The sequence below is a fragment of the Mustela nivalis genome (genome assembly GCF_964662115.1).
Source record: "Mustela nivalis genome assembly, chromosome: 7".
Taxonomy (NCBI): domain Eukaryota; kingdom Metazoa; phylum Chordata; class Mammalia; order Carnivora; family Mustelidae; genus Mustela; species Mustela nivalis.
In genome coordinates, this window is record NC_139026.1 from 80,872,909 (window position 1) to 80,900,666 (window position 27,758).

The 27,758-nt window shown below is 36.8% G+C and overlaps 1 protein-coding gene across 5 annotated transcripts in view; it reads right to left on the bottom strand.

Moving 5' to 3' along the window:
• Nucleotides 1-6,472: 6,472 nt before the first annotated feature.
• The window catches only part of YAF2 (YY1 associated factor 2), a 79,810-nt gene continuing 58,524 nt past the window's right edge, over nt 6,473-27,758 (bottom strand). For 3 of the 5 annotated variants that reach the window (XR_014314498.1, XR_014314499.1, XM_082742263.1), the window contains 2 exons: nt 9,057-9,209; nt 6,883-8,263 (listed from right to left, as the gene is read on the bottom strand). Coding sequence is in view for 3 of the 5 variants with exons in the window: in XM_082742263.1 (XP_082598389.1) it covers nt 8,026-8,263; nt 9,057-9,209 (391 nt within the window). In the remaining 2 variants the exon portion in view is untranslated. Of the gene's footprint in view, nt 8,264-9,056; nt 9,210-27,758 lie in introns of all 5 variants that reach the window. The other 2 variants (XM_082742261.1, XM_082742262.1) reach the window with 1 other exon arrangement.

The following is a 27,758-nucleotide window of genomic DNA, read 5'->3' on the forward strand; positions in this document are numbered from 1 at the left end:
CAATTTTTAGAGAAATAAGGATAAACTTAATGAGGTACAGAAATGGATTGCAAAAGCATTTATAAGACTGGAAAATAGATTTTGAGAGAGAAAAAGAAAGGATATGGTACCAAGAAACTGGAGTAAGAAGTACTCAAATAGATCAAAGATGTTTAAAGAGATGCCTATCACAATTGTTTTCTATTTCAACAAAGAAACTAAATGTAGGAAAAACAGAATAATTTAATGCCCCACAGGTCATTAAAGTACTGGAATGGCAATTTTCATTCTGCAACAATTTATGGGACAAGCGCATCCAGAAGAATAATCGCTCATTTACTTGACATCAAGGTTGTGGACCATATCACACCCCTTTAGGTTCCTTTTAATCCTGTAATTAAAAAGAAAATTTTGTTGCAAAGTATATAAGGCATTCCAAAATTAGAAATGACTTTTGTATTACCCACAGTGTTAACTGGTTATCTTGGAGTATAAGGAGCCATTCACATGCCCTAATGATAATTTCCAGGATTCATACATTTTAAAATTTTTTATAGTTTTTTTTTAAGTTTTATAAATTTAAGTAATCTCTGCACCCAGCATGGGGCTCAAACTCATGACTCCAAGATTAAGAGTCAGATGCTTTTCTGACAGAGCCAGTCAGGTGCCCCTAAACATTTTTATATCCGTGAAATTAATTTTAAGTTATTGAAACTGATTTAAATGCTTGACTTCATGATAGGTATTTCTGTCATTTACTGTGTGTATGTATATACTCCTAAGTCTACTTTTTCATTTCTAGACCACCCCCCCTAATTCTCTAGTAACAGGCTGTCTATATACAAATTTTTAATCTATATTGATCTTCCCGTCATTCTGTCAAAAATGTTAATCTAGGTGGACAAAAAAAATTTTAAGTAGCAATACTTGTTTAAATTATAGAGATAGAGACCTCCTCCACAATCTAGAAAACTCTCAGATTTAGGATAATCCAAATTTCAAGAATCTTATATTCAAAAGATTAATCTTGGTTATTCCTATAGTTCCTGGTACATTTTGAATATATAAGACATTCCATTAATATTTTTATTTTTTTAATAAATCTTCTCTAATAAATCACTCTATAACAAATTTAGGGTTGTGCTCAGCATTTCCTTCTCCATCCATTTACCTTTTAGGACTTCTTTCAAAAAAAAAAAAAAGAAGAAGAAGAAGAAGAAATCCTCTTCGGGGATCTTTTCAGAGTAAAGTTCAAAACTTTTAAAAAATAACTTCAGTTTATAAAGGTCTATGCATAATCTGATTCAATCCTTGTAACACATATATGAAGATGTTATTTAAAAAACAAGGAACTTGAAACTCAGAAGTTTGTTAACCCAATCACTAATAATGAAGATTCATAATTCGAATGGAAATCTTTGAGGATCCAACACACATTTTTTCCCCATTATACCATACTATCTCTAAACAAATAAATGCTAAATTGAGTGATGCAAATTCAAGTAAAAGCAAAAAGGAAGAAACCTAGGTTATGTGAAAACCTCTTAGACTGGTTCTGGGATTAAAACAAAATTTACAATCAGAGAAATACAAGTCAGATTAGTTGCAGAACACAAGGATCAAAAACTCAGACTTAAAGTGAAAACCAGTCTCTCTTTCGGTTGGCTTCTAATGAAATCTCTTCATTTCCCATAGTCCATTTCCTAGAAACCTTGTGGGACTGGAGGAAAGAAGTTGAAAAAGACTATCGTCAGTTTGAAAAAAAGTATTTCAGTTTAGGTGTTCATTCAGATCAGAAAATGTTGGGGGGGAGAGTAGAGTCAGGGGTAGGATGAAAGAGAAAAGCAATTCTCTTCATTCTCATTTCTCTTCATACTCAGCTGTAGACATGATTCGAAAAAAGTGTCAGTGTAAGACCAATGAATGGGGGCACCTTAGCTTCTATAGGATCCCTGAATTTAGCTGGAGGGAAGAGTATGGAGAGGGTGGAGTAGGGAGGAGAGTAAGGAATATCCTCTGAACCATCCCTGCACTTATGCCCCATTCAGTCTTCAGGAACACTCCATTTCCATTAATACAGTGGATTTTATTTTTTTTTTAAAGATTTTATTTATTTATTTGACGGAGAGGTCACAAGAAGGCAGAGAGGCAGGTGGAGGGGGGGGAAGCAGGCTCCCCGCTGAACATAGAGCCCGGTGTGGGACTCAATCTCAGGACCCTGAGATCAGGACCTTAGTCGAAGGCAGAGGCTTAACCCACTGACCCACCCAGGTGCCCCAATACAATGGATTTTAATCTTTTTTTTTTTTTTAATTAAATACTCTCAGTAAAAGTAAATGCTAGATTTGTAGGGAAATTTAGTCATGAGGGAAATTAGAATTAAAACATACATGCACAAGTTCTTTAAAACCTGCCATCAGTCGAGGTCATGATTATAACAAGAGTAAGTAACAGACCTTTTTCCTAACCCGGGCCCTTAAAGGCTGAAGACTGAAAATAATTAAGAATTCTGATACTATCACACTTCATAAATCCAGGCCTCAGTTCAAAAAATAGAATCAGAATTCTTATTGTTACCCATATTGTTCTTTTCTACAAAGAAATTACATCACTAAACAACCCTATGTTATGTTTGGTTTCTTTTTACTTTTCTATATTTTTAATAAAGTAAAAAAAAAAAAATTTCCTTTTTCTTCAGAGTTCAACTGTTCCTTGTTTATCTTATCCTGTACGGGAAACACAGGCTTTTTTATCTTCTTTGATTAAAGAACTATCTCTTGGGCCAAGATCATTTTGCTCTTCTGAGAACTCGGCCTACTTTCTGTTTTTAAAAAATGCTTTCACTACCATTCTGTCCCTTGGGAATCTTCTCCCAAACTGGTTTTACACAGTAACCCAACCTCAATTTTGCTAACTGTAAAAGTAAACACAGGCTCATTTCATTGTTGCTATTATTATTAATTAAGAGGATAGTGAAAATAATATACATGAAAAACTCCAATGAGTCTTGCTACCCAGCTTAGTTCCTGTATTCTCCTGCTAAAAGAGTTAATGAAAATATGAAGATGAGATGGGAGCTTTCATTCAAACTCCCTACTTCCAATTAGGCCAAAAGATCTAAACCTAGACATGTAAGCTCAAGACTTGCCACTCAGGAATTCCAGTTAGGGAGGCACCCATTTCACTAGAACCTTGTCCCAAAAAGTTCTCAGTGGGGCTTAGCCTCACACATTGAAATGAAGAAATTTTCTAACTTTTTTAAAAAGTTAGTATTACAAGTATTACAAAGTACTCTAATACTTTACAATACTATAGTACTTTATAATACTAACAGCATTCCTAAATAGTATTACTATTTAGCCTTAGGGAAGAGATTTGAGGAACTTTGTAAGAACACAATGAAAAACATTAATACCAGAATCTACAAAAAAATACAATCAAGAATAAGAATATGGATTTGGCAGGAGATTAAGTCCTACATAATTATTAAAAGCCGAATTTTAATCCGAGACTTCTCTCAGAAATGGAGGGCAATCGATGAATTGAATTATTTGCATTATCTGTAAGCAAAAGGCAAATTGTCTCACATGAATTAACGCTTTTCCTGAAATAGGTCTGAATAAAATTTCTCATTTGCATGCTGGGTAATGCTTCTTCATTAGCTTCACGGAAAGCAAAAGCAGACCTCACTAGCTGGTTATTGGTTTTTAAAAATTATTATAGGAAAATGATCATCTCACATGGCCTAAAGGGTTAAACTTTGAAAATTCAAGCAGGAGTAATGAAATGAGAGCTAGTAAAACTGACACTGAACATTATTAGCTGCAACTATCAAGATGAGATCCTAACATTTTCTGTGCGGACTTGCAGAATACTTAGGCCAAGCTGCGTTTCCTAGAAAAAAATGGGGGTGGGGAGTGGCAAACACGTCCTCTGCTATTTCAGTTATTTTAGACGTTTTTTACCATTGCAATGATGGCACTGTAATTACTTACTTACAGGTCTCTCCTCTTAACATGTGAGCTCCAACCCCTAGTTCAATGCCAAGTGCACAAAATATATTCAATAAATGTTCTCTGAATTGAGTACTGATATAAAGACAACCTAGATCAGGAAAATAGTGTAACAATAATAAAATAACTACTACATTCTACGACTCCTACTGATGAAAACACACAGAAAACAAACACACCCATAAAATGATTTAGAACATGAAACATGTCCCAGAGCACTGAAACTTCTCAGAGCTCTACTTGATCTTTCCATAGAAGTACCTAGTCTTAGTATGGAATTTCACAAGCTACAGAACTGGCCCATAAAGACAGGATAAGCTACACTGGCTAAATACAAAGGCCACATTAAAAACTTAATTTAAATTATCTGGGAGAGAGGGGATCTGCTTTTAGGAAAGTAGTGTTCATATAATTCAAGGTAAAACTTCTCTATCACAGCTTCTTAAAATGAACTGGTTTTAAAGAAAATTGTTCTGAAGTTATTACGCAGATTGCTGCCCTAGTAAACACAGCTAAAATTTTAATGACTGAGTCATTAGGAGGATGTATCACAGTGCAGTTTCTAAACCTTCTCAGACAGACATACTACAATTTGTTCTCTGCCTCCCTAGTGATTCTCCTCTATGATCATCCAGATTGTGTTTCAATACCCCATTTCCTAGTTTCTGCCATCTTTGCTTTTTCTCCACCCCCCTCCCTCATTTTCCCTCCATTGCCTTTGGTATTAATGGGGCTTATTTTCGATCACCCTCAATAGCCAGTGAGGGCATTCTTTTCCTTCTGCTTTCACAAAATGACCAGTCACATCCTGTATTTGGTAAACTTCAGCGTCTCTTGATTCTGATCACTGACTTTTCTGCACTTCAATTTTTCTACATTCATTATTCCAGAAAACTGAAGGTGCCTATGTTTGAAGGGCAGGGAGGGCAGTGCCGGTAAGTCAAAATATTACTTTATGGTTATTGTTTTCCTTATACACCCCCTTTTCTATTTTTACTTAATGTTCATAGTACAGAAATTCCTATCAATGGTCCAGTTCCTATATCATGTCTTTAAAACTCCAGAAGAGGTAATGTGCAGATCAAGAAAATAAGTAAAATTAAGGGCCTCACTGGAAACTGAAATTTCTAGACCGTTTAGCATTAATGCATAAACATGCAGAAACTACATTCTTTAGGCAAGGAAAATAAAAGATTTTTGTCTAAAAGAAAGGTAATAAAAATGCTATCAACTTAGAAAAGCTGAGATTCTCTTCCTTTTTTAGTTTTCACTTTGTCTACTATCACTATAATTTTAGGAAAGCATTTAACAAAAATAAAGCTTTTAAGTCAACTATTTCTACTGTGTAATACAAAAGGTTTTAAGAATACATATTCTGGTATGCCTCAAATTATATCTTTGCTCTTAATTGTATCAAAATAAGTTAATAAACTCTGAAAAACATTCAAATCCTCTTTTTGTATGAAATTTGGTTAAAAGAACCCACTGCTAAAACCACAGTGTAAATTGATGAAACAGAGCTACAAAGGTACCCTAAGCCCAGGCTCTGGATCTTTTTGCATATTTTAACATTAGGTATATTTACTCAATTTGGGTCTGTTTCCTGGTTTATAAGTATATTTGAGGTAGGGTGAAATAAAAGCACGTGAATTGTGATTAATGACAGGAAAACAAAATTTCAAACCAGCTGACTCAGTTCAGTTGTCCTGCCTCATATAGCATTCCATCAGGTTCTTTAATTACAGAAAGTTGGCTGGTCTGGGATCGGAGCAAACATCAGATGTAGAAAATTCAGTGTAACTTACAGAACACAATTCCTTTTGGTCATCCAAGAGGGTGTAGAAACAATTTGTTTTTGTAATGGGATTTTACCGATAAAGAATAGTAAAGGCTCATTTACTGATCAGCCAGTGTGTGCCATAGAGTTGTTAAGAATTTTATATGGACTGACATTAAATCCTCCCCACGACTCGATCAGTTAGATTAGATTACCGTTACCCCTATATAATAGATGGGACATGACCTCGAGTCGTTTACTCAAGCTCACTTAGGTTCTACAACCGGGATACAAAGCATCAGATACCAGTTAGCACACTAAATTTCCACACTATACTATCTCTGCCACCCCCACCTTATGAAAAAATGACTATGCTCCTTTCAGGTAAAATCCCATCTCTGTCAAGATTCTTTCTCTCCCACAGTCCATTTAAAATACATCCAGAAAGAATTTGATCATCATAAGACCTAGTGCCTCCAAGCACAGTTTTGACTTAAAAATTGGAAGATTTTCCCTATTACAATTATTACTTGTAATTTTTACTATGTCTAAAAATTTAAAACATTTGAAAAACATAAAAAGCAATAAAATATAGCAAAAATTTTTTGTGTTTTAAAAGAACATAACCAGTTCACTGGGGTTCCACTGAAAGCATCATATGATAAAAACAAACTTTAATTTTTCATTTAACAACACTAAAGAATGAGGTATATAAATGTTTTAATCACAGACTTTTACTGTATGCAAGTAACTGTATTTCACAACTAGCATCTTACAAAAAAGACAGTCCCATTGTGCCTGGAAAAAGTACTGCAATTAAACAGAAAATTACATTACCACGAGAAACCACCAAATATCACAACTGTCAGGGTCTACAGTTTTGTTTTTTCTGTTCTTCAAATGCAATCATAGTGCTTTTATGTGATATTTTGTATCTAAGCTATGTTTTTAATTTATATTTCAGAAGTCTCCTAGAGGTGGATATATATTAAACAAATGGCTAAAAGAAGCAGGAGACCCTAGAAAAATTTGAAAAGTACTGTGTGGTTTCTAGGTTGGATTTTTAAATACAACATGAAACACATTATTAGTTGTGAACAAAACTGCAAAATCTGTAGTCATAAAAATATTTTATTGGTAATTTTACATAATAGTAAGTGGGGCTGTAAATACTTTTATTTCAGGAATATTGATAAATGCATAAACTGGCATTTGTGTCTGAAAATAGGGCACTATGACTTTCATAAGAATCTTATATTTAATAAGAGGCCAATTAAACTGATTTAAAATTAGTTATTTCCCAGTTCTGTGAAACAGTTCCATTTCTGTATTAATTAGATTCATACTTCTATGACCCTGCACAAGTTTGGGGCAAGACAACAGTGATAAACTATTATTAAGTTAAAGCTTTTCCAAAATTGCAGCCTTTAAAATATGTCAGGTTTCTTTTCTGTTTTTGCCAAATGCTTATAATTATTTGAACTTTAAAGTTTTATATTATACAGAAAATACCAGTGTTCAATGATAAGAGCACTAAACCTGAATTATAAAGCTAAATAATCAATGTTTTATTGTTTACTACTCTGCTAGTAAACATTACAATAATGAATGCTTTAAAGATAAACAAAAACAAAAACAAAGATAAAACCAGAAACATAATTCAGGAACAATAATTTAGTAAAATGTGTCAAAAACATTGGCAACGGTTCATACAAATTCTTTATTTAATAACAATTTTTCCTATTTAACCACACCAAGTACCAGCAGGTGTATTTAAGAGGATAACCATTAAGAAAATCCTGTTGCAGCAATAGTTGATTAAGTTGATCTTTGACTTGTATACATATAACTATTCGTTCACAATTCTCAAATAATACATATTTAGGCAGCTTGCACTATGTTATAAAAATTTAAATTCGTTACATGCCAATAGTGGAGAATTCAAGAATTATGTGTTAGAATTCACTAAACTAAAAGTGAAAATAGACTTACCAATAACACTGCATAATGAATAATTCAACCACATTTTCATGGCACCTTGAACTGTGGAGACCAAAATGTCAGGTCTGAAAAGGTTTGTTTGGTAGGCATAGATTGCAATGAAGTCTAACAAATTCTAACAAATTTCTATTTTGTGTAAAACACAAATTATGGATTGTGCATGAATGTTTGTCATGAAAATGTGGTACTTCTTGGCATAATCTGTGTATTTGCATGTTATGACAGAAGTGACGAAGAAATTGGAGAAAATAAACTTTAATGAGATTCTCCATTCAATGATGAGGCTTCTCCTCTGGGTGAAGATGACCTGGACATTCCCCTCTCTGTGTTATCAGAGCTAGAGCCACTCTGACTGTGTTGATCTGCAGAAGCAGCACTAGATGCAGGCGGGGACTTCGTTTTCTCCTTAAAGTCTGTAATAATGACTGTCAGATCTCCAACGGTTACTTCCAAATGCTGAGCACTACTCCGATCCACATTTTTCAATCTTGGCCTAAATACAAAAGATGATAAAATTTTAAACTAGCTTTTCTCTCTACCAACTTTCTGAACATATAATGGATAAATTAGGTAAAAATAACAAAATGAATACATCTATGTTTAAAGCTCTAGATTCATGTATGAACTAGCCACAAAAATATAATTAAATGTTTCAAATCATTAACATTAATTGAACCAATCATTGATGAATCTTCTTCAACATGACAAATGGATACTCTGGAAGCAATGGTCTCTTAATTGTGCTTTTAAAGCTTTATCATAGTTTTGCAAACAGCCTATCAATTTCACTAAATAAATGTTTTAGAAAAGCAATGACACAGTTGGATTGCAGAGTAAGTTAATAACTGTTAAGGCAGAGTTATATATGCAAGGCTGTTACTCCAGAGATATGCACTGAGAAGGACATCATGATTATCTGTTCTGCCGATACCCATGAGGATTTTAACCGGTTAAAGCCCATGCAAATATTTGTTCAGTATTATGAATGTCACTCCTGGCTTTATGACCGAAAAAGTATCAGCTCCAACACAAGTGTCTTTGAGTCTAGTAAGCAAAGAGAGAAGAGGGAAGGAAGAAAGGAAGGAAGTCAGGCAGGCAGGCAGGCAAGCGTTTAAGCTTATATTAGTGGCCTCTGTGTTTAATTTCTAACAGACCTCTCAAGCTCAGAAAGACACTTTCATATTTTATAATAAAGGAGATGAAATCCTTTATGTCCATGTTACATATGAATATATCAATGTTAACAGAGAATATTAAATGGTTCATTTATTATTTCACAAATTTACCTGGTTTTCTTATGACTGTTCTTTTTGCTAGTTGTTTCCTTTTCACTTTTTTCTTTTTCTACTTTATCTTTTTTCTCTTTCTTTGACTGTGTAGGGGGCACAAACTGCTGAGTAACCTGCTGGGCAACCAACTGGGAGACAGGTCGAGGTTTCCTGTGTGTATGTTAAAAAGAAAGGTTTTTGTTTATTATAATTTAAGAATATATATTCCTTATGAGAATAGCTCAAATTATAAGAATAGATAAATGATATGATTTTCAAGTATAAAAATTCCTCATGTGAGATAATTTAATGTGCAATTTAATAGATTTTACATACACACATGCACACACACACAAATTATTGTCTTTCCTATCCAACAAAAACAGAACTATAATAACAGTAAAAGTTATAAACTAAAATATATGTTCAACCATTAGAATATAACCAATACATGAATCAATGTGAAAATTATTAAAAAAGTATATCAAACTGAGCACTCACAGGGAAGCACACATATAAATAAGCATGAGTCCTAAAAATTAAACTTGAAAATTTATACTAAATAATGTTTAAATTTATCCCTCACAGAAATGTTAAATTTATTCCCTCACAGAAAAAAGAATCTAACCATCTTTGATAATGACGGTTTGTCTTTCCTCTAAAAATCTCTCATTTATTCATTTAATACTTGAGAGTCAAAATTCCTCACTCTTCATTGCTAAAATCCTTGAAGTTTTTTGTATCTCTAGTCACAATCTCATCATGCTTTTTCGACCCTGACAATCTGTCCATTCTTTTGAGACTTGCCTACTTACTCACTTATTCCTTTAAAAAATATTGGGAACCTCCTGCAGAAATTGCACCAAGATATCAGAAATGCTTCTTGGTTTCACCCTTTGGTGCCACAAGTTGTGGCACCCAAGTTGTGACTCTACTGCCGCAGGGTCAAAGATCCCTCCAGCTTTATGGTAGAATCTGGGCAACTGAGGTCAAGATTCAAAGTAAACAATCTCTAAGTTCTGAAACTGAGAGACAGAAAGAAGACTGAGGAGAAGGGGGAGGAATGAAAGACTAAGGGAGAGAAGATAAACATACATTTTAACAAATGGTCTACAAAACATAGTAATTCTATTGCGTGGAAAGTCCTAACCCTCTTTTGGTCAGCAGAATTATTAAAGAATCTTTTTGTTGTTTTGTTGTTGTTGTTTTTCCTCTAGAACAAGACAAAATAGAAACCAATGAGAAATGCTGCACTATCACTCAAAGCTATAAGGAGGAATCTTTTGAAGGAGTAAATAGGAAACACAGCATGTAAAACAGGTTTCAGTAGATGAATAATGCATTTCGTTTAGAGCCTACAGAGTCTGAAGCACAGACAGATGCCCAAGAAAGATGTTCCACAGAATTTAAGAAGTAGGACTGACACAGATATCAGGGTTAATGATATAGATTAAAAGTTACACAAATGAAAGTGATACTGAAAACACAGTAATTAATGGCCGAGCTTGGTAAGGAAATACTTTTTAATGGATTAAAGCAATGGTCCTTAAATTTAAGGTATATCAGGCTCATCTGGAAGGCCTGTTTTTAGCTTGCTTAGTCCTACTCCCAGGGTCTCTAATTCAGAAAGCCCTGAGGTGGAGCCTAATAATTTGCATTTCTAACTGATTTCTGAGTTAGCTGATGCCTCTGATCTAGCCCCCACTTCACAAAGAAGCTATAAGTGCAAATATTGGTATTGCTGCCATATAAATTTTGAGATGGAGAGCAGGGAATGGCAAGTAAATAATTTAAAAAAAAAAAAAAAGCAAGGCTAACTGGATGGGAAGAAATTCAATAATGAGCTAAGGAATCTGGTTTACCCTTAAAAGAAAAGATAAGAGGGGCACCTGGGTGGCTCAGTGGGTTAAGCCTCGCTCAGGTCATGGTCCCAGGGTCCTAGGATCGAGCCCCGCATCGGGCTTTCTGCTCAGCGGGGAGCCTGCTTCCCTTCCTCTCTCTCTGCCTGATCTCTGCCTACTTGTGATCTCTCTGTGTCAAATAAATAAATAAAATCTTAAAAAAAAAAAAAAAGATAAGAGATCACAGAAGAAATTAAGAATTGAATTTTACAAAGATTACTGGCAGCAGCCTGAAGAGGAAAGGTACTGCAGTGGCAGAGAAAGTGTTAGGAAAGCTACTTTATTTATTTATTTTTAAAGATTTTATTTATTTATTTGAGAGACAGAGATCACAAGTAGGCAGAGAGGCAGGCAGAGAGAGAGAGAGGAGGAAGCAGGGTCCCTGCTGCACAGAATGCCCAATGTGGGGCTGGATCCCAGGACTCTGGGATCATGACCTGAGCCGAAGGCAGAGGCTTCAACCCACTGAGCCACCCAGGTGTCCCTTCACTTTTTTTTTTTTAAGGTTTTATTTACTTATTTGACAGAGTCAGGAGAGGGAACACAAGCTGGGGAGTGGGAGACAGAGAAGGAGGCTTCCTGCTCAGCAGGGTTCGATCCCAGGACTCTGGGATCATGACCTGAGCCGAATTAGATGCTTAAGAACTGAGCCACCCAGGCGTCCCCACCTTTTTCACTTTTTTTTTTTAAGATTTTATTTATTTATTTGACAGAGAGAGATCACAAGTCGGCAGAGAGGCAGGCAGAGAGAGAGGGAGGGAAGCAGACTCCCTGCTGAGTAGAGATCCCAATGTGGGGCTCAATCCCAGGACCCTGAGATCAACACCTGAGCCAAAGGCAGAGGCTTAACCCACTGAGCCACCCACACGCACCCCTTTTTCACTTCTTAACCGACAAATATTCCTCTAGGAAAACAGAGCCTTGCCCTCATGAAGCCAACATTATGTGGGTGGAATCAAACAAAAAATGAATACAGAGTCTTAAATGTTGACAAATGTTACAGGAAAAAAAATAAGGAACATAGGGAGTAATGGAGACGTTGCAATTTTTTTTTAAATTTTTATTTATTTGACAGACAGACATCACAAGGAGGCAGAGAGGCAGGCAGGGAGCGGCGGGTGGGGGTGGGGGGCAGGCTCCCTGCCCAGGAGAGAGCCCGATGTGGGGCTAGATCCCAGGACCCTGGAATTGTGACCTGAGCTGAAGGCAGAGATCTAATCCACTGAGCCACTCAAGCACCCTGAGAAGTTGCAATTTTAATTTTATTATCTGTTTCCTCTTCTAGGATGTAAAACTCCAGAAGAAAAGAGAAGGTATTAGCTTTATGTTCCACTGTATAACTAGCACTTAGCATAGTACTGAAAAAATACTTAGTATTTGTTGCTGAATAATAAAATCGGGTTTAACAAGGAAGAAAGATGTGTTTTAAGGTTAGTTATTGGCCAGGATCAACCATTCACTACACAGAAGTAAACAAGTAGTAAAAAGTAAGAGCAACAAGAATTAATAAATCTTTCAATTATGTTGGAAATGGAAAGAGAAAAAAAAGAACAAAGGTGTGGCAGGGTTGAGAAGAGTTGTTTAAACTACTGCCTAGTGAACAGTGAGTCACCTAAAATTGAGAGTCACTCCAAGATATAAAATGCAACTGAGGTGTAGTCATCATTTGGTCTCCCAAGGTAATATGGATCTCTGAATGTCTTCCTTCCATAACAAATGAAGGTTTGACAACTTCCTTTATTGTGTTTTGTACTGTGTCACTCCCTCCATCCTAAAATTTAATACAAAATAAATTAACAAAAATGTTGATTAAATTGAAAATAAAATTATAAATATCAAAATAAATTTACATGCTTTTGAACCTAGAGTAAAAATCCTGATGTTTCTACCAACCAATAAATCGACATTAGTTATTGAGTAGCCATTATTACTACTCAAGATATCATTGATTTAGTGCTGCCTTCAAGTAAAATTGCACATTTTTTCAAGGTTTTTCTGTATTCATTAATCCATTTCTTTATCCACCAATGACCTGTGTTCATTAATGACTTAATGCTGTAAGATCAGACTATCTCAATCACAGGTTCTCTGATCAAGATTTTCAGGAATATAACCCTTTGTGCTGTAGTTAGGTACAGAATATTTTTTATAACATGATCAATCACTTCCTTACCCCTCAAGGACTTGTCTCCAAGTGGGTACCCATCTATTATGTGACACTGTTCCTCAACTCCCACTTTTATGTGAGAAAGGGACATCCTAATTCCCCATCTTCAGGTCTCTTACAATTGTTATCAAGTCTTATTCATATTTAAGAAACTATCTCTCCAGAATCTTCCTAGAATCATTTCCCCTTTTAAATGGCCCATCAATATGAAAGTATTAGTAGAGCATGATTTGCTTCATAAAACCACGAGGTTGAGTAAAATATATAATTTATTTTTAAATGAGTTATGAATCTAAAATTCTTCTAAATGTTATTCTGTCAGTGGTAAGAACAAACTATTCAATAAACGCACACCATCCAAGTCAAAACCAACACAGAACGAACAATTAGTTAAACTGGTCAAGTGAGAGGCTGGTCTCTGAAGACAAGCTAAAAGACTACCAAATCAAACTGGGAATGAAGTAATAGTAATAAGGGTCTATACTCATCAGGAGAATGGCACTGAAGCACTGAATGTGAGGACATTTCAGAAGGAAAATATGATCAGATGTTTACCTCAATAAGAAGGATAAAGAACTCTCCCCCAAATGGGAATAAAACTGAAAGAAATGGGAAATTCTAGGACAGTGCTATGAACTGAATGTTTGTGTTCCCTCCAAAATGTATTTGTTGAAATTCTACCCCTCCAAAGTGATAGTATTAGGAGGTGGGGCCTTTGACAGGTGATTAGTTCATGTGGGTACAGCCCTCATGGATAGTGCTCCAGAGAGATCCCTTGACCCTTCTTCCATCTGAAAAAATAGCTGGCAATGTGGAAGTGGGTCCTTATCAGACAGCTAACCTGCTGGTGCCATGATCTTAGACTTGCAGCCTCCAAAACTGTAAGAAATAAATGTTTGCTGTTCATAAGCCATACCATTTATGATATCTTTGTTATAGCAGCTCAAATGGACTAAGGCTGTTACAGGAAAGCCAAGAACCGGTCTACTCTAAATCAGAAGGACTGACAAGCTTGATGTTAATTATGTTGGATTTATAGATTTAATAAAATATAAGCAAAGCTTTCCTTTGAGCAAATGTAAATATGAGACAAGTGATCTAATAAGCAACTGTGCGTTATTAATGTACCTAGTGTAGTTATTGATTTTGTTATTTTTCAATCACTAACAAATCTTCTGCAGTGGTTCTCTTTTCCCTTAAAAATATTTACTTCTGAAAAAAAAAATATTTATTTCTGTTCTTGAGTAGTGATATCTTTTTATCCTAGACTTTCCTAAATGTCCAATGTTCCATTCCCTTATTCTCTTTTTAATGATGGTTGATTTTCTCTTAAAGATTATGATTGTGAGGTGCCTGAATAGCTCATTCGGTTGTGTCTGCCTTCGGCTCAGGTCATGATCCCAGGGTCCTGGGATTGAGTCCCACATCAGGCTCCCTCCTCAGTGGGAGCCTGCTTCTCCATCTCCCTTTGCCTGCTGCGACCTCTGCTTGTGCATGCCCTCTGTCAGATAAGTAAAATCTTGGGGGGGAAAAAAAAGATTACGATTGTGTTCCATTGCTCTATGATTATTTGATCTAATTCAACTACGGGAAAAAAAGAAGCACAAAATAAAAATACACAAGTGTGTGTGTGTGTGTGTGTATAGACTAATTACTGAAATGAAGTTCTCTGCTGCTCTCTAGAGGCTGAATGCACTTTAAAGATGCTTCACTGAAAGTAGGCGAGCACAGCTTACCTTTTTAACATATCATAAAGTGACTCAGTACCATGCCCTACCGAAAAGAAAGCCTTCATATCTCTAGGGATCTTAAGATTTAAACTATGATCCTTCTTCTCCTTAAAGAGAAAAATCTGGAAAATAGTGGGAAATTTTAGAGGTGAAAGATTGTTAACTCATTAAGGGGCAGGGTGTCATTTTTAAGAAGTGCCTTTTATGTCCAGTGATTTCTCATTCATAGTTTTCACAATACACCTATAATGCCAGAGGTTTTGCAGTATGGAGGACAAAAGATCATCTAGTTAGTTAATTACCATATCCCAACTACATTCTCTTGTCCTCTTCCTATTTACATATATCATGACTAAGCTGTTACTTGTGAAATATGATATTTAGAAATTGAGGGAATCTTCATATGCCTCGGTATATCCTTCATAAACAGCCCAGATAGACTGTGTAAAATTTTGCAGGCCCTTTGATTTACTGTAATGTAAGAAAAAAGTGCAAATTTAACAATAATGTAATGGCTATCTACTATTCATCAGACAAAGTATTTTTAGGAGCTGCTTAACTTTCCATGCAGGTGGAAGAATGGTGGTACATGCTGACTTACTATATATCATTTCTAACTACCTGTCTGCCTTCTATCCTATCGCCCCACATCAAAAATTCTATATGCTAAATATTTTAAGAAAAATGTCTCAAGCTTGATCAACCTCATCACAATTTAGCTTTGTCGAGTTGGGACAAGCAAAACAAGTGAGGTATAAAGTATTTACTGGTTTCTTTCTAAAAGAAAAAAGCTATCACTCATAGCTCAGAAAGAAATAGTCATTTTCATAACACTAAAATATAAAGTGAAGCAATACAATAAATCTCAGTGAGTAAAAATAACTGAACTAAACCTAAACTCGTTATGAGTCTCTTAATACACTGCTAACAAAACCCGAAAAATCTAACCAAGGTAGATTTGTAAGTGGCAACCTTGTTTTGTTTAACAAATTTATTGCATACTTACACAAGTCAGATATAGGTAAGATGCTGAAGATTCACTACGGATAAAACAAACATAATCTGTGCCCTCACAGAATTTACTTAGCAAATGAGATAAAAAGCATGCAGAAGTAAAAGAAAAAAAAAAAAAAAAGGAAGAAAGAAAAAGGAAAGTGAGTTTTGTCAAAAGCATTAAGAAGAAAAAAAACAGTATACTGTAATACAGAAAAAAGAATGAGAATTTATTATAGACAATGTGGAAAGAGCTTTTAGTTCATGTTTAAACTGTCAGTACACCAGGAAAAAGAGCCATCACCACAAGCCCTTTTAAAAAATACTTTTAGTCATTGGGGCACCTGGGTGGCTCAGTGGGTTTAAAGCCTCTGCCTTGGGTTCCGGTCACGGTCTCAGGGCTCTCTGCTCAGCAGGAAGCCTTCTTCCCCCTCCTTCTCCACCTGCCTCTCTGCCTACTTGTGATCTCTGTCTGGTAAATAAATAAAATCTTAAAAAAAAATACTTTAAGTCATTTTATGAATAATTTACAGAAAAAAGAAATAAAGTAATAAAATTCAACCAACATTAAATTTTTACTAAGCATTTAAAGCATACTTAGCCCAAACTTTTTAACCTGTAATAATGAGGTTTTGAAGGTATATAGACCCGAAATAGACAAAGTTTTTTGACTTACTCCTCATCAGCTATTATGCCTATTCTTAGGAACACACCTACCTTGAAATACTGATTTCATGATTTCAAACACACCTCTAGTAGATTTTGGCTTCTCTTCATTTCCACTTTTTGCACCAGCATTATCAAAACATTTTACTTCAAAAACCTTGATGGTTCATAGTTTTTTTTTTTTTTTTTTTGAAGTGAGGACAACCATTTTCTTTCCTCCAAAATTACCATTTCCATTTTTTTTAAAGATTTTATTTATTTATTATTTGACACAGAGAGAGATCACAAGTAGGCAGAGAGGCAGGCAGAGAGAGAGAGGAGGAAGCAGGCTCTCCGCTGAGCAGGGCCCGATGCAGCCTCCATCCTAGGACCCTGAGATCATGACCTGAGCTGAAGGCAGAGGCTTTAACCCACTGAGCAACCCAGGCACCCACCATTTTCAATTTTGTTTTTTTATTTTATTTATTTATTTTTTTTTTTTAAGATTTTATTTATTTATTTGACAGAGAGAAATCACAAGTAGGCAGAGAGGCAGGCAGAGAGAGAGGAGGAAGCAGGCTCCCTGCTGAGCAGAGAGCCCGATGCGGGACTCGATCCCAGGACCCTGAGATCATGACCTGAGCCGAAGGCAGCGGCTTAACCACTGAGCCACCCAGGCACCCGTTTTTTTATTTTTTTAAAGATTTTATTTATTTATTTGAGAGACAGAATGAGAGAGGAAGAGGAAGCATGGGGTGGGGGAGAGTCAGAGGGAGAAGCATACTCCCCGCTAAGCATGGAACCCAATGTGGGACTCGATCCTGGGACTCCAGGATCATGACCTGAGCCCAAGGCAGTCGCTTAACCAACTGAGCCACCTAGGTGCCCCACCATTTTCATTTTTAGACTAGATATATGTACCTATCCTTCTGTATGGTCTATTTACAAATCAGAGAACATAAATTTTGATGCCAAATGTCATAAAAGATGAAAGAACACCATCACATCTTTTTTTTTCTTTCTTAAAAAGACTTTATTCATTTATTTGACAGATAGAGAACAAGTAGGCAGAGCAGCAGACAGAGGAAAAAGGAGAAGCAGGCTCTCTGCTGATCAGGGAGCCCGATGTGGGACTCGATCCCAGGACCCTAGGATCATGACCTAGCCAAAAGCAGCCACTTAACCGACTGAGCCACCCAGGCATCCTACCATCACATCTTCTTATGGCAAAACAAGATGGTTCAGGTTTATTGTTGCAAAATATTGCATGATAAAATCCTTTTTGCTGAATGACTCCTAATGTGAGAAACCACATTTCCTTTCTGTCCTTAAAAATATAATGTTCACGTAATGTTTCTTGAATTTGCAAAAAACTCATCTAGGAAATTATCATTTGAAGACACATCAGAAAGCTCTAGTACCACAATGCCTACAAAGGGTTAAAAAGCAAGAAGGGATGTAAATTACTCAGTGTGAACTCCCTGGATTTCTAGGTCCTTTAGTCTGGGGAGCATTCGGCAGTGTTCAATGACTCTCTGAGGTAGATTTTTTATTTTTAAATGAATCGGGTTTTGAGATTTTGTGATAAAGAATAAGAAGGAAATAAGACTGGATGAGAGAGGTTTTGAGAACTGCAGCTTGGAAGCAAAATGATTATGTAAGGACAGAGGTAAAGGAGGGAAAATGAGGACTAAAAAAATGTTGCTAGGGCTGTCTTTACTCACAGTGTTCAAGAAATACAAATAAAGGATTTGCTACTTTATTTTGAAATTTAAAAAAGAAAAAAAGAATGAGCTAATCTAACCTGCAGAATAAATTAATTACCTTTAGTGGTCTTCCTTTTGAGCATGTTCTATTTGGTGCATAGAACACATTTATATAACATGTTCTTTTGGATTTTAATGATTAAAATATTTTTAAAAGCAATGTGCACCAAACATTTATGGAGCCACTGCAGCACCTCTGGAAAAACATGGTCTTCCACATCACTCTGCAATGCTGTTGATCCTTACATGGCTGTGTTCTATCTCCCCACCAACTGTACTCTAACCTCCCCCCCTACATGAGAAGAGATCCATATCTCACTTATTTTTGTATGCCCAGTGCCTAGCATACATGTACAGAAGCTCAATAAACACTTTGTTATTAATGATCATTAACAATACCAGTTAGATACGATGCATAAATACAACTATCAAACAACTGTGTAATTGATTTGTCTATGGGCCAACTTTCAAGAATTCATTTTCTTGAAAAAATTTCTGATGTCATCTTCTGAGGCATTCACTTCTTTTTCATAAAAATGCAATAAAGGGTTTAATGTGCATGTCTGCTTTCTATAAAAATTTATTTTATTTTATTTTTTAAAGATTCTATTTATGATAGAAACAGCGAGAGAGGGAACACAAGCATGGGGGAGCTGGAGTGGGAGAAGCAGGCTTCTTGCTGAGCAGGGAGCCCAATATAGGGCTCTATCCCAGGATGCTGGGATCACGACCTGAGCCAAAGGCAGATGCTTAACCCACTGAGCCACTAGGTGCCCCTCTATAAAAATTTTTTGCCAAATAGAAAGATAAAAGAGTTCTTATAAAGTGGTTTTCTCTACCTTCAATAAATAATCTACTCTGCTAATCACGGAACTATTTGACTTATCATCAAAATTCAAATATTACTTTTTAGTACTGATATTCAAATTGTTACTGTTTTTGCAGCAGAATCATCATGCTAACAAAATTTTACAAGGAATCTCAATATGAAGTTGATGTGGAGACTCCTGAATCCCCATTTGCTCAGTGCTCATCCTTGAACATCAGTTATCCCTGAGGTGTAGCTGTGAGAAATACAATTTAAAATCACTGGTGCAAGGGTGCCTGGGTGGCTCAGTGGGTTAAAGCCTCTGCCTTCAGCTCAAGTCATGATCCCAGGGTCCTGGGATCGAGTCCCACATTGGGCTCTCTGTACAGCGGGGAACCTGCTTCCCTTCCTCACTTTGTCTACTTGTGATCTGTCAAATGAATAAAATCTTTAAACATAAAACAAAAAACAACAAAAACCACTGGTCCAAGGATTCACACTATACCAACTAAATTTATGCTCAGGTTCAACATACTCTTTCTTCTTGTCACCTGCCTAAGTGTGCTTATACCATCATTTCAAAAACCTGAGTATTCTGAAGACTTTTTACTCTGAGGTCTAATTTTCAACATCAAACACTTCTGCAAAAGCCTAGAACACATTTTTCCCTAAACTACTGGGAAGTGGCAGCAGGGGATACTTGCTTCTTTGGCAGCTACTAAGAAAGTCCTTGGTAAGCACAGACAAAATAGATGACTACACATCAGCTTTAGAAAAACTAGGTTAGAGTGTTCAGCAATTAAATCGCTGACAAACCCCTCAAATCATTAAAGGACATCACAGCTCACTTAATTTGAAAGACTAAGGACAATCTCCAGAGCTATAAACAGGTCCTCCTCAACTTTCCCTTCCCCTTAACCAAACAAATATCAAGTCCTTTCAGTTTATTTCTCTTTCACATTATTAGAATGATTCCACCTCATCATTCCCGTGTTTACCACTCTCGCCCAACCCAATAGCAGCCTTCTACATTATCTACTTAACTGACTTCTTGTCTTCTTCCCTCCAATCCAAGATTACTCTTCCTTCCATTCATTTATTTAACAACATTTATTAAATAGTGTTCAAATCACCGTTTGAAGCACTGGGGACAGAACACTAACTTACTTTTATTGTGTGCTGTTTTATCATGGGGTGATTCTTATTTCACAGAGAAAACAGAAGGTATTTGATGAAAATTTCCACAAGCTTTCATCTAGGCCCATATCCTCTAACTTCCCTATCCATATTCCCAATTATGGCCATGTCTCTACTTGCTCTTCTCCAGGACACTACTCCTGCTACTGACCTCCTTTCTCTCCTGCTAAGAGATACTTCTTCTGTAAATAGGTAATTCCTCTCAACATACAAACAGATAACAACAGGTCTCTTACCTTAAAAAAAGAAAAGAAAAAACTCTTCCCTAAGTCCATATCACTTTCTAGCCACTGCCCCACTTCTCTGTTCTCTTTTTTACTATAAGCATCAAACGATTTATTTATACTTACTTTCCACACCTCTTTCCTCCATTCTTTCACAGGTTCATCTCTATCAGGCTCTGGTCCCAACCATTCTACTAACACTCACTTTCAAGGTCACCAACAATCACTTCCCCATATGCACTAGTCAACTATAGCACTCATCTCATGCAGTCTTTTCAAACAGCATTTAACTGAGTTTACCACTCCTTCACTTTGGGCAGAACCTTCGTCATAAGCCTCTAGACCACCACACAATTTTTCTTGTCCCTCACCAGCTACTCTTTCCCTGTCTCAGTTATTGGTTCTTTTCCTTCTTTCACAATTTCTAAACTTCAGAGTGCATCAGGCCTCAGTCTTCACATATTTCTCTATCTGCACTAACCCTCTAGGACAGTGCTAAACAAAGGGTGGTCCACTAATCAAACCGAGGCATCAGCACCTGGGAGATGAGTACAAATGCAGATTCTCAGACCTAGCCTAAGAACTACAGGTATTTTATATGCACACAAAACTTGAGAAATGCTATTCAAGATGACCTCATTCAGTCCTTGCTTTAAATACCATCTGTACAACAGTTCTCAGTCCAGGCTCCACATTAGACTTAACCACCAATACTTTTTAAAAATATAGGATACCTGTGTGGCTCAGTCAGCTAAGTGTTCAACTCTTGACTTCAGCGCAGGTCATGATCTCAGGGTCATAAGACCAAGCCCCTCATCAGACTCCACACTTAGCAGAGAGTCTGCTTGAGATTCTCTCTCCTCCTCTGACCCTCCCTGCCTTTGCATACATGCACTCTCTCTCTCTAAAGTAAATAAAGAAATCTTTTTTTTTTTTTTTAAAGATTTTATTTATTTATTTGACAGAGAGAAATCACAAGTAGGCAGAGAGGCAGGCAGAGAGAGAGAGAGGAGGAAGCAGGCTCCCTGCCGAGCAGAGAGCCTGATGCGGGACTCGATCCCAGGACCCTGAGATCATGACCTGAGCCGAAGGCAGCGGCTTAACCACTGAGCCCCCCAGGCGCCCAATAAAGAAATCTTTAAAAAAAAAAAAAAAAAATTAAAATAGAAATAACTATGCCTAGGGGGAAAAAGTTAAATTCTGTTAAATTTTATAAACAGAATAAGATTTGTAAAAATGAACAGACATTTAAGAAAAAACTAGATTTTTTAATAAATGAAACCTAAATTGAACATTAATTTTAATAATGGAAGTAGTCCCTGAATAATCTTTTGTGGGCATAAGAGTTTTCCTTAAAGATACACACACACACATGCACAGACAAAACCCCTCATTCTGAAACATGAGAAAAAATGTGATACATTCCACTCCAAGATATTTACTCAGAGAAGAAAATACAAATCCATAAAAAGACTTCTACACAAATGTTCATAGCAGCTTTATTTGTAATGGCCAAAAACTAAAAATAAATGTCCACAAACAGATGAGGAAAGAAATCATGCTATGCTCATATAATGGAATACTGCTCAGCAACAAAAAGGAATGAATTACTGATACATGCAACAACGCAGACGAACATTAAAACAATTATGTTTGAAGAAACCATAGAAGACTATAAACTGTATGATTCCATTTATAAAATTCTAGAAAATGCAAACTAATCTATACAGAAAGCAGATCAGTAGTTGCCTAGCAACTGAGGATCAGAGAGAGGCACGGGAGAGAAGAACTGAGAAAGGATACAAAGAAATTTCTGGTGATGATGAATATCTTCACTACCTTAATTGTGGTGATGGTTTCATAGGTGTATTCATATGTCAAAACTTATTAAATAGTACACTTTAATTGTATACAGTATACTGTACATCAGTGATACCTCAATAAAAGCTGTTCTACAAAATGTTTAACCTAACCACTAATCAAATTAAAAAATGCCTGAGTCTCACTCCCAAAATAAATCAACGCATCCAAGGTTGAGAATAACTGATCTATTCAGTAATATTCCAAAGTTTTTATTACCAACCCCAATATCTCCCCTACACTCGAGATTTTACATAACTATGTACATCTTCACTTCAAGGTCTAGTAGCAACTGAAAATGACAGCTTATTCAACAATACTTCTCTGATTCCACCCTTTCCCCACTCTTCCAGTCTCTGACGTCTTCCTGAGTAAATACATTCCACCTTTCCATCTGCTCAGACCAAACACATGGAAGCAGTATTCATTCTCCACATTCCCTCTCACATACATCTAGTTTACCAGCAACTACTTTCCACTCTACCTTCAAAATATGTCGAGAATTGGATTTCTCACCAACCTCACTGAGGCCACCCTTGTAACATCCTGCCTGATTCCTCAACTGCTTTGCTATATATAGACTCTTCTCCCATAAAGCAGCCAGGTGATCCTTGCAGATGTAAATCAAATTACGTCACTCTTCTGCTTAAAATCATTCATTGGGTTCCTCCTCCCCCACCCAAACCCCTTGTTAACACTCTGGCAACCAGACTATATGGAAACTGAAAACAAAATCCAGAATTCTTGTGCTAGTCATAGCAGATGCTAGTCTGCAACCCTACATGATTTATTTAGTCTCTCTTCCTACCTCATCTTCTATACTCTCCCCTCTGAAATGCTCTGTTCTTGTGTGTAAGTCAGCTTGAGCTGCCATAACAAATGCTACAGGCTGTGTGGCTTAAACAACATAAAATTATCTTCTCACAATTCTGGAGGCTAGAAAGTCCAAGATCAAGGTCTGGCAGGGTCTGGCTTCTGGGGAATGCTCTCCTCCTGGCTTGCAGCGAGCCTCTTTCTCACTATGTCCTCACATGGTAGAGAAAGAGAAAAAGAGAGAGAGAGATCGCTCTTTTCCTCTTCTTACAAGGCCACCAATTCTATCATACCTTTCACCAATCCTTATAACCTTATTTAACCTGAATTACCTCCTAAAAGCCCTATCTCCAAGTACAGTCACACTGGGGATTCAATGTAATTCAACATAAATATAGGGGATGGGGCACAATTTAGTCCATAATACCCAACCTCACTGGCCTTCTACTCCTGCCTGGGGATTTCTCCCTGCTATCCCCTCTATCTACTCACTGTCTCACCTCTTCCAGGTCTCTGCTCAAATGAAAGTTAAGTCTTTCCTGACATAAAATGGCACTTTCCTCTACAACTCCACTGCCCACTTGTCCATTACACTGTCCCTATGACTATGCTTTCTCTTCCTCAAAGCACTTGGTTTTACTTACCACATTATATATATATTTAAGATTTTATTATTTATTATTTTATTTATTTATTATTTATTGACAGAGAGATCACAAGTAGGCAGAGAGGCAGGCAGAGAGAGAGGGAAGCAGGCTCCCTACTGAGCAGAGAGGCCAATGCGGCCTCGATCCCAGGACCCTGAGATCATGACCTGAGCTGAAGACAGAGGCTTAACCCACTGAGCCACCCACGCGCCCTTACCACATTATATATTATTTTATGGCCTGTGTTCCCCTACCAGAAAAGAATATAAGCTCACTACCACGACCATAAACAGGGACATTTTCTTGTTTCAGCTGGTTTATTGCCATTTGCCTTGCGCCTGCAGAAAAAATACCTAATGTGTTTTTAATGGACAGGTGAATGTTAAGTACTCCCATTCAAAAATTTCCAGGAACCTTAAGTGATCCTATAGCAGTTTTTCAGCCCTGGATAAACATCAGCATCACATGGAGTCTTATAAAAAATTACAATACTTGGGCCCCAACCAGACCAACCAAATAAACATCTTCAGAAGTGAAACCTGGTATTTTTCAAAGCTTCTCCATTGCTCATTTTGTACAGTCACTGGCCTACAGAATAAGAGCAAAGTGCTAGTTAAATCGTCAGATCTCTCCAAATTGGATCTGGATCTGTCAAGTGAAGCAGGTTACTGCATTTCACCTTCTACTTTCCTAATGCACCCTAGATCCCATCTTTTCCAAATAGCATTCTTTATCTACTCTTAGACTACATTCATCTCTCCCCTCCCTGAAACCCAACAGCCCATGTAGACTGTCAGATAATCATAATAAATACATATATAACAATAAAATAAAGTTTAGCTTACTCCCATTTTTAAACTACTTACTTTTTTACTCCCCACAAGTGCTATGCATATACTAGGCACTGAATAAATACATGATGAATGAAGAAAGCTTCTTCATAAAATTATCTCCTTTTCAATTTGTATGAAACCAGAGAAAGGGTACATAGTTGAATCCTTCCACTAAGAACCACTTAAATTATCAGTTATAAAATAAGTCACAGGGATTAAAAGTACAGCATAGACAACAGTGTCAATAATATTGTAATTAATTTTGTGTGGTGACAGATGGTAACTATACTTATGGTGGCAAGTCTTTCCTAATGTATGTAATTGTTGAGTCACTATGTTATACACCTGAAACTAATGTCAATTATATTTCAATTAAATTAAAAAAAAATCAGCAGGGTCCCTTCCTAACCCTGACCACACACTGCAATCTCCTCACAAGCTTTTTATTTTTTTAATTTAAAAAAAAATTTTTTTTAGATTTTATTTATTTATTTGACAGACAGAGATCAGAAGTAGGCAGAGAGGCAGGCAGAGACAGAGAGGGAAGCAGGCTCCCTGCAGAGCAGAGAGCCCGATGCGGGGCTCGATCCCAGGACCCTGAGATCAGGACTCAAGCTGAAGGCAGAGGCTTTAACCCACTGAGCCACCCAGGCACCCCTCCTCACAAGCTTTTAAAGCAATAGACCCTGTCCAGGCCCCACCTTAAGGGGCTCTGACTTATCTAGGCTGGGTGAGAGACCAAGTATCCCTTTTTGGCATCCTGCCAGCCCTCCCCCCAAGTTTCCAAGGTGATTCCAACGTGCAGGGAAAGCTGAGAACCAGTGACTGAAAAACATCAAATCTGGAGACTCTACTTTTTCTAAATATGGACTGGCAGTATTAAAAGATGTTATTTGATTTAGAGTCTGCAGAGAACAGCACTCATGTTCTCCAGCCCTTTCATTTCTGATATGGATGAGTTTACATGTCTATATGATGTGATATGGATAGTGTACCTACTGATCAAAATATGTCTATTTTTAGCTAAAATAAGTTTTCTCTGGAGATTTTCTCTTTTATGGTATACTTTCCATTCTTGCAACCTTTATTTATGGAGAACTTATTAGCACAAGCTATTTTTCCTAAGTTTCTCTCCTTTCCTTTATTAATTTACTCACTCATGAAAATTACTGTGTCAAGTAGTCTTCTGAGTTGGTCCCCAATAATCGCTGCCTCCTAGTATTCATGCTCTTGTCTAATCCCCTCCCTGTGAGTGGGCTGGACCTAGTAAAATACTTCTAACAAACAGAATACAGCAAAATTAACTGATGCTACTTCTAAAATTAGGTTACTAAAAGACTCAAGCTACCATCTTGCCCACACTCTCTTGCCTTGTTGTGAACTCCCTACAGAGTGGCTCGCTTAACAAAGAACAGGGGGAAGCCTTTGGTCAACAGAGCAGTGAGGAACTGAGGCCCGCTTGTCCGACAGCCATTGAGGAACTGAAGCCTGTCACCAGCCACGTGAGTAAGATTAGAAGAAATCCCTCCCCCCACCGATGCCTTGAGATGACTGAGGTCTGTCAGAGACCCTGAAATCAGAGCACCCACCTAAGTTGCACTCAGATTCCTAAGTGGCAGAAATTATGAGGTAATTGTTGTTTTAAGCAGCTAAGTTTTAAGGTAATTTGTTATGTGGCAACGGGTAACTAATACACATACTGACACCTACTACCATTCCAAGAAGTGAGATGCCATTCTTTGTTACAGAAAATCTAGTATCTATCTCAGAGGATGGTTTCTTTGATATACCACGGAATCTTTACGTATCAAATAGAAGTTATGGTACTTACTTAGCTCACCATCTGACTACAATAAATCAATCATCAAATTATAGCACCTGCAGTGTGGGACACACTGTCCTTTGCTTGAAGTTATTGGGTTTGTCCCTCACTTACTGTCCTCATACAGTTGTTCTAGTCAGTATTTCTTCACTCCTTTGTAGTTTACATGCTGTCAGTTATACCTGTCACACAGTTTACTGTGTGTTGTTTCTCCTTATTCCTTCACCCTACTGCCTTTCCTCTGCTTCCTGATCCAGTGTGGGTAAGACACTGATTCTCAAAGTCATCATCAGACAGCAGTGCTGCTTCTTTCATTTTACCTCTCCTTTACTTTTACCACCCAGACCTGTTACTTCTTGTGCTTCTAGAACAGCTTGGCACAACATTCCCAAAGCACAGTCTGTGTACCACTGGCAGGCCTATCAATCAGTCAAATAGAGACAGCCTGTTATAATGATATATTTAAAAGGTAAGATCAATGATTTTTCACTGAAATCCTGTTATTTTGTAACAATCCAAACTCGTAAAAATTGTTTCAGCTCATAGAAGTAGAGATGAAAATAATTCCAGAAGTGCTAAAATTCAGAATAATGATATAAACACCAAACAAGACTTCAGTAGAATATAGAATGTCAATTAGAGCTGACTGGGATAAGTCAATCTGTAAATGTTGTTGTGGATGCCCAAGTACCTGGAAAGAGAAGCGTGAATGAAAAGTACACCTAAAAACTGTTTTTAACAAACCAGCATTCTTTTACCTCTACCAACCACAATATACTCCTTTGTCAAATAGTGGCATTAAGCATCTAAAGCTGTTGAACAACTTTCAAAATTATTGGCGAACCAAGTACTTTTTACAAAACAAGAGCGAAATATAGGCTTCGGTGTAAAATTGATTAATTCTGTCACCAAAAACAGAAAGAGGTCTAAAACCACAAAGGCCTCATTTATAGTTGTACTCACAACAGCAAAAACATTATAAAGAGAAGCTTTGAAAAAAAAAAACAAACTCACAAATGTGATGACATGTTTGAAGAGAAAGCAGAAGGCACAAATTTCTTTCAATATAGCAGATTTTTTGCTTTACAGTTAGAACCACAAATGTGAAAAAATATCAGTTCTTCTTATATCATTATAGACAACCTATTTGAGAGAAAAGTGATCAATGACAGATTTATCACTGACATGCCAAGCTACAGAAAAGTTACTGCCAGAAGAGTGAAACTATATTAAAAACCATGAGGGGCGCCTGGGTGGCTCAGTGGGTTAAGCCGCTGCCTTCGGCTCAGGTCATGATCTCAGGGTCCTGGGATC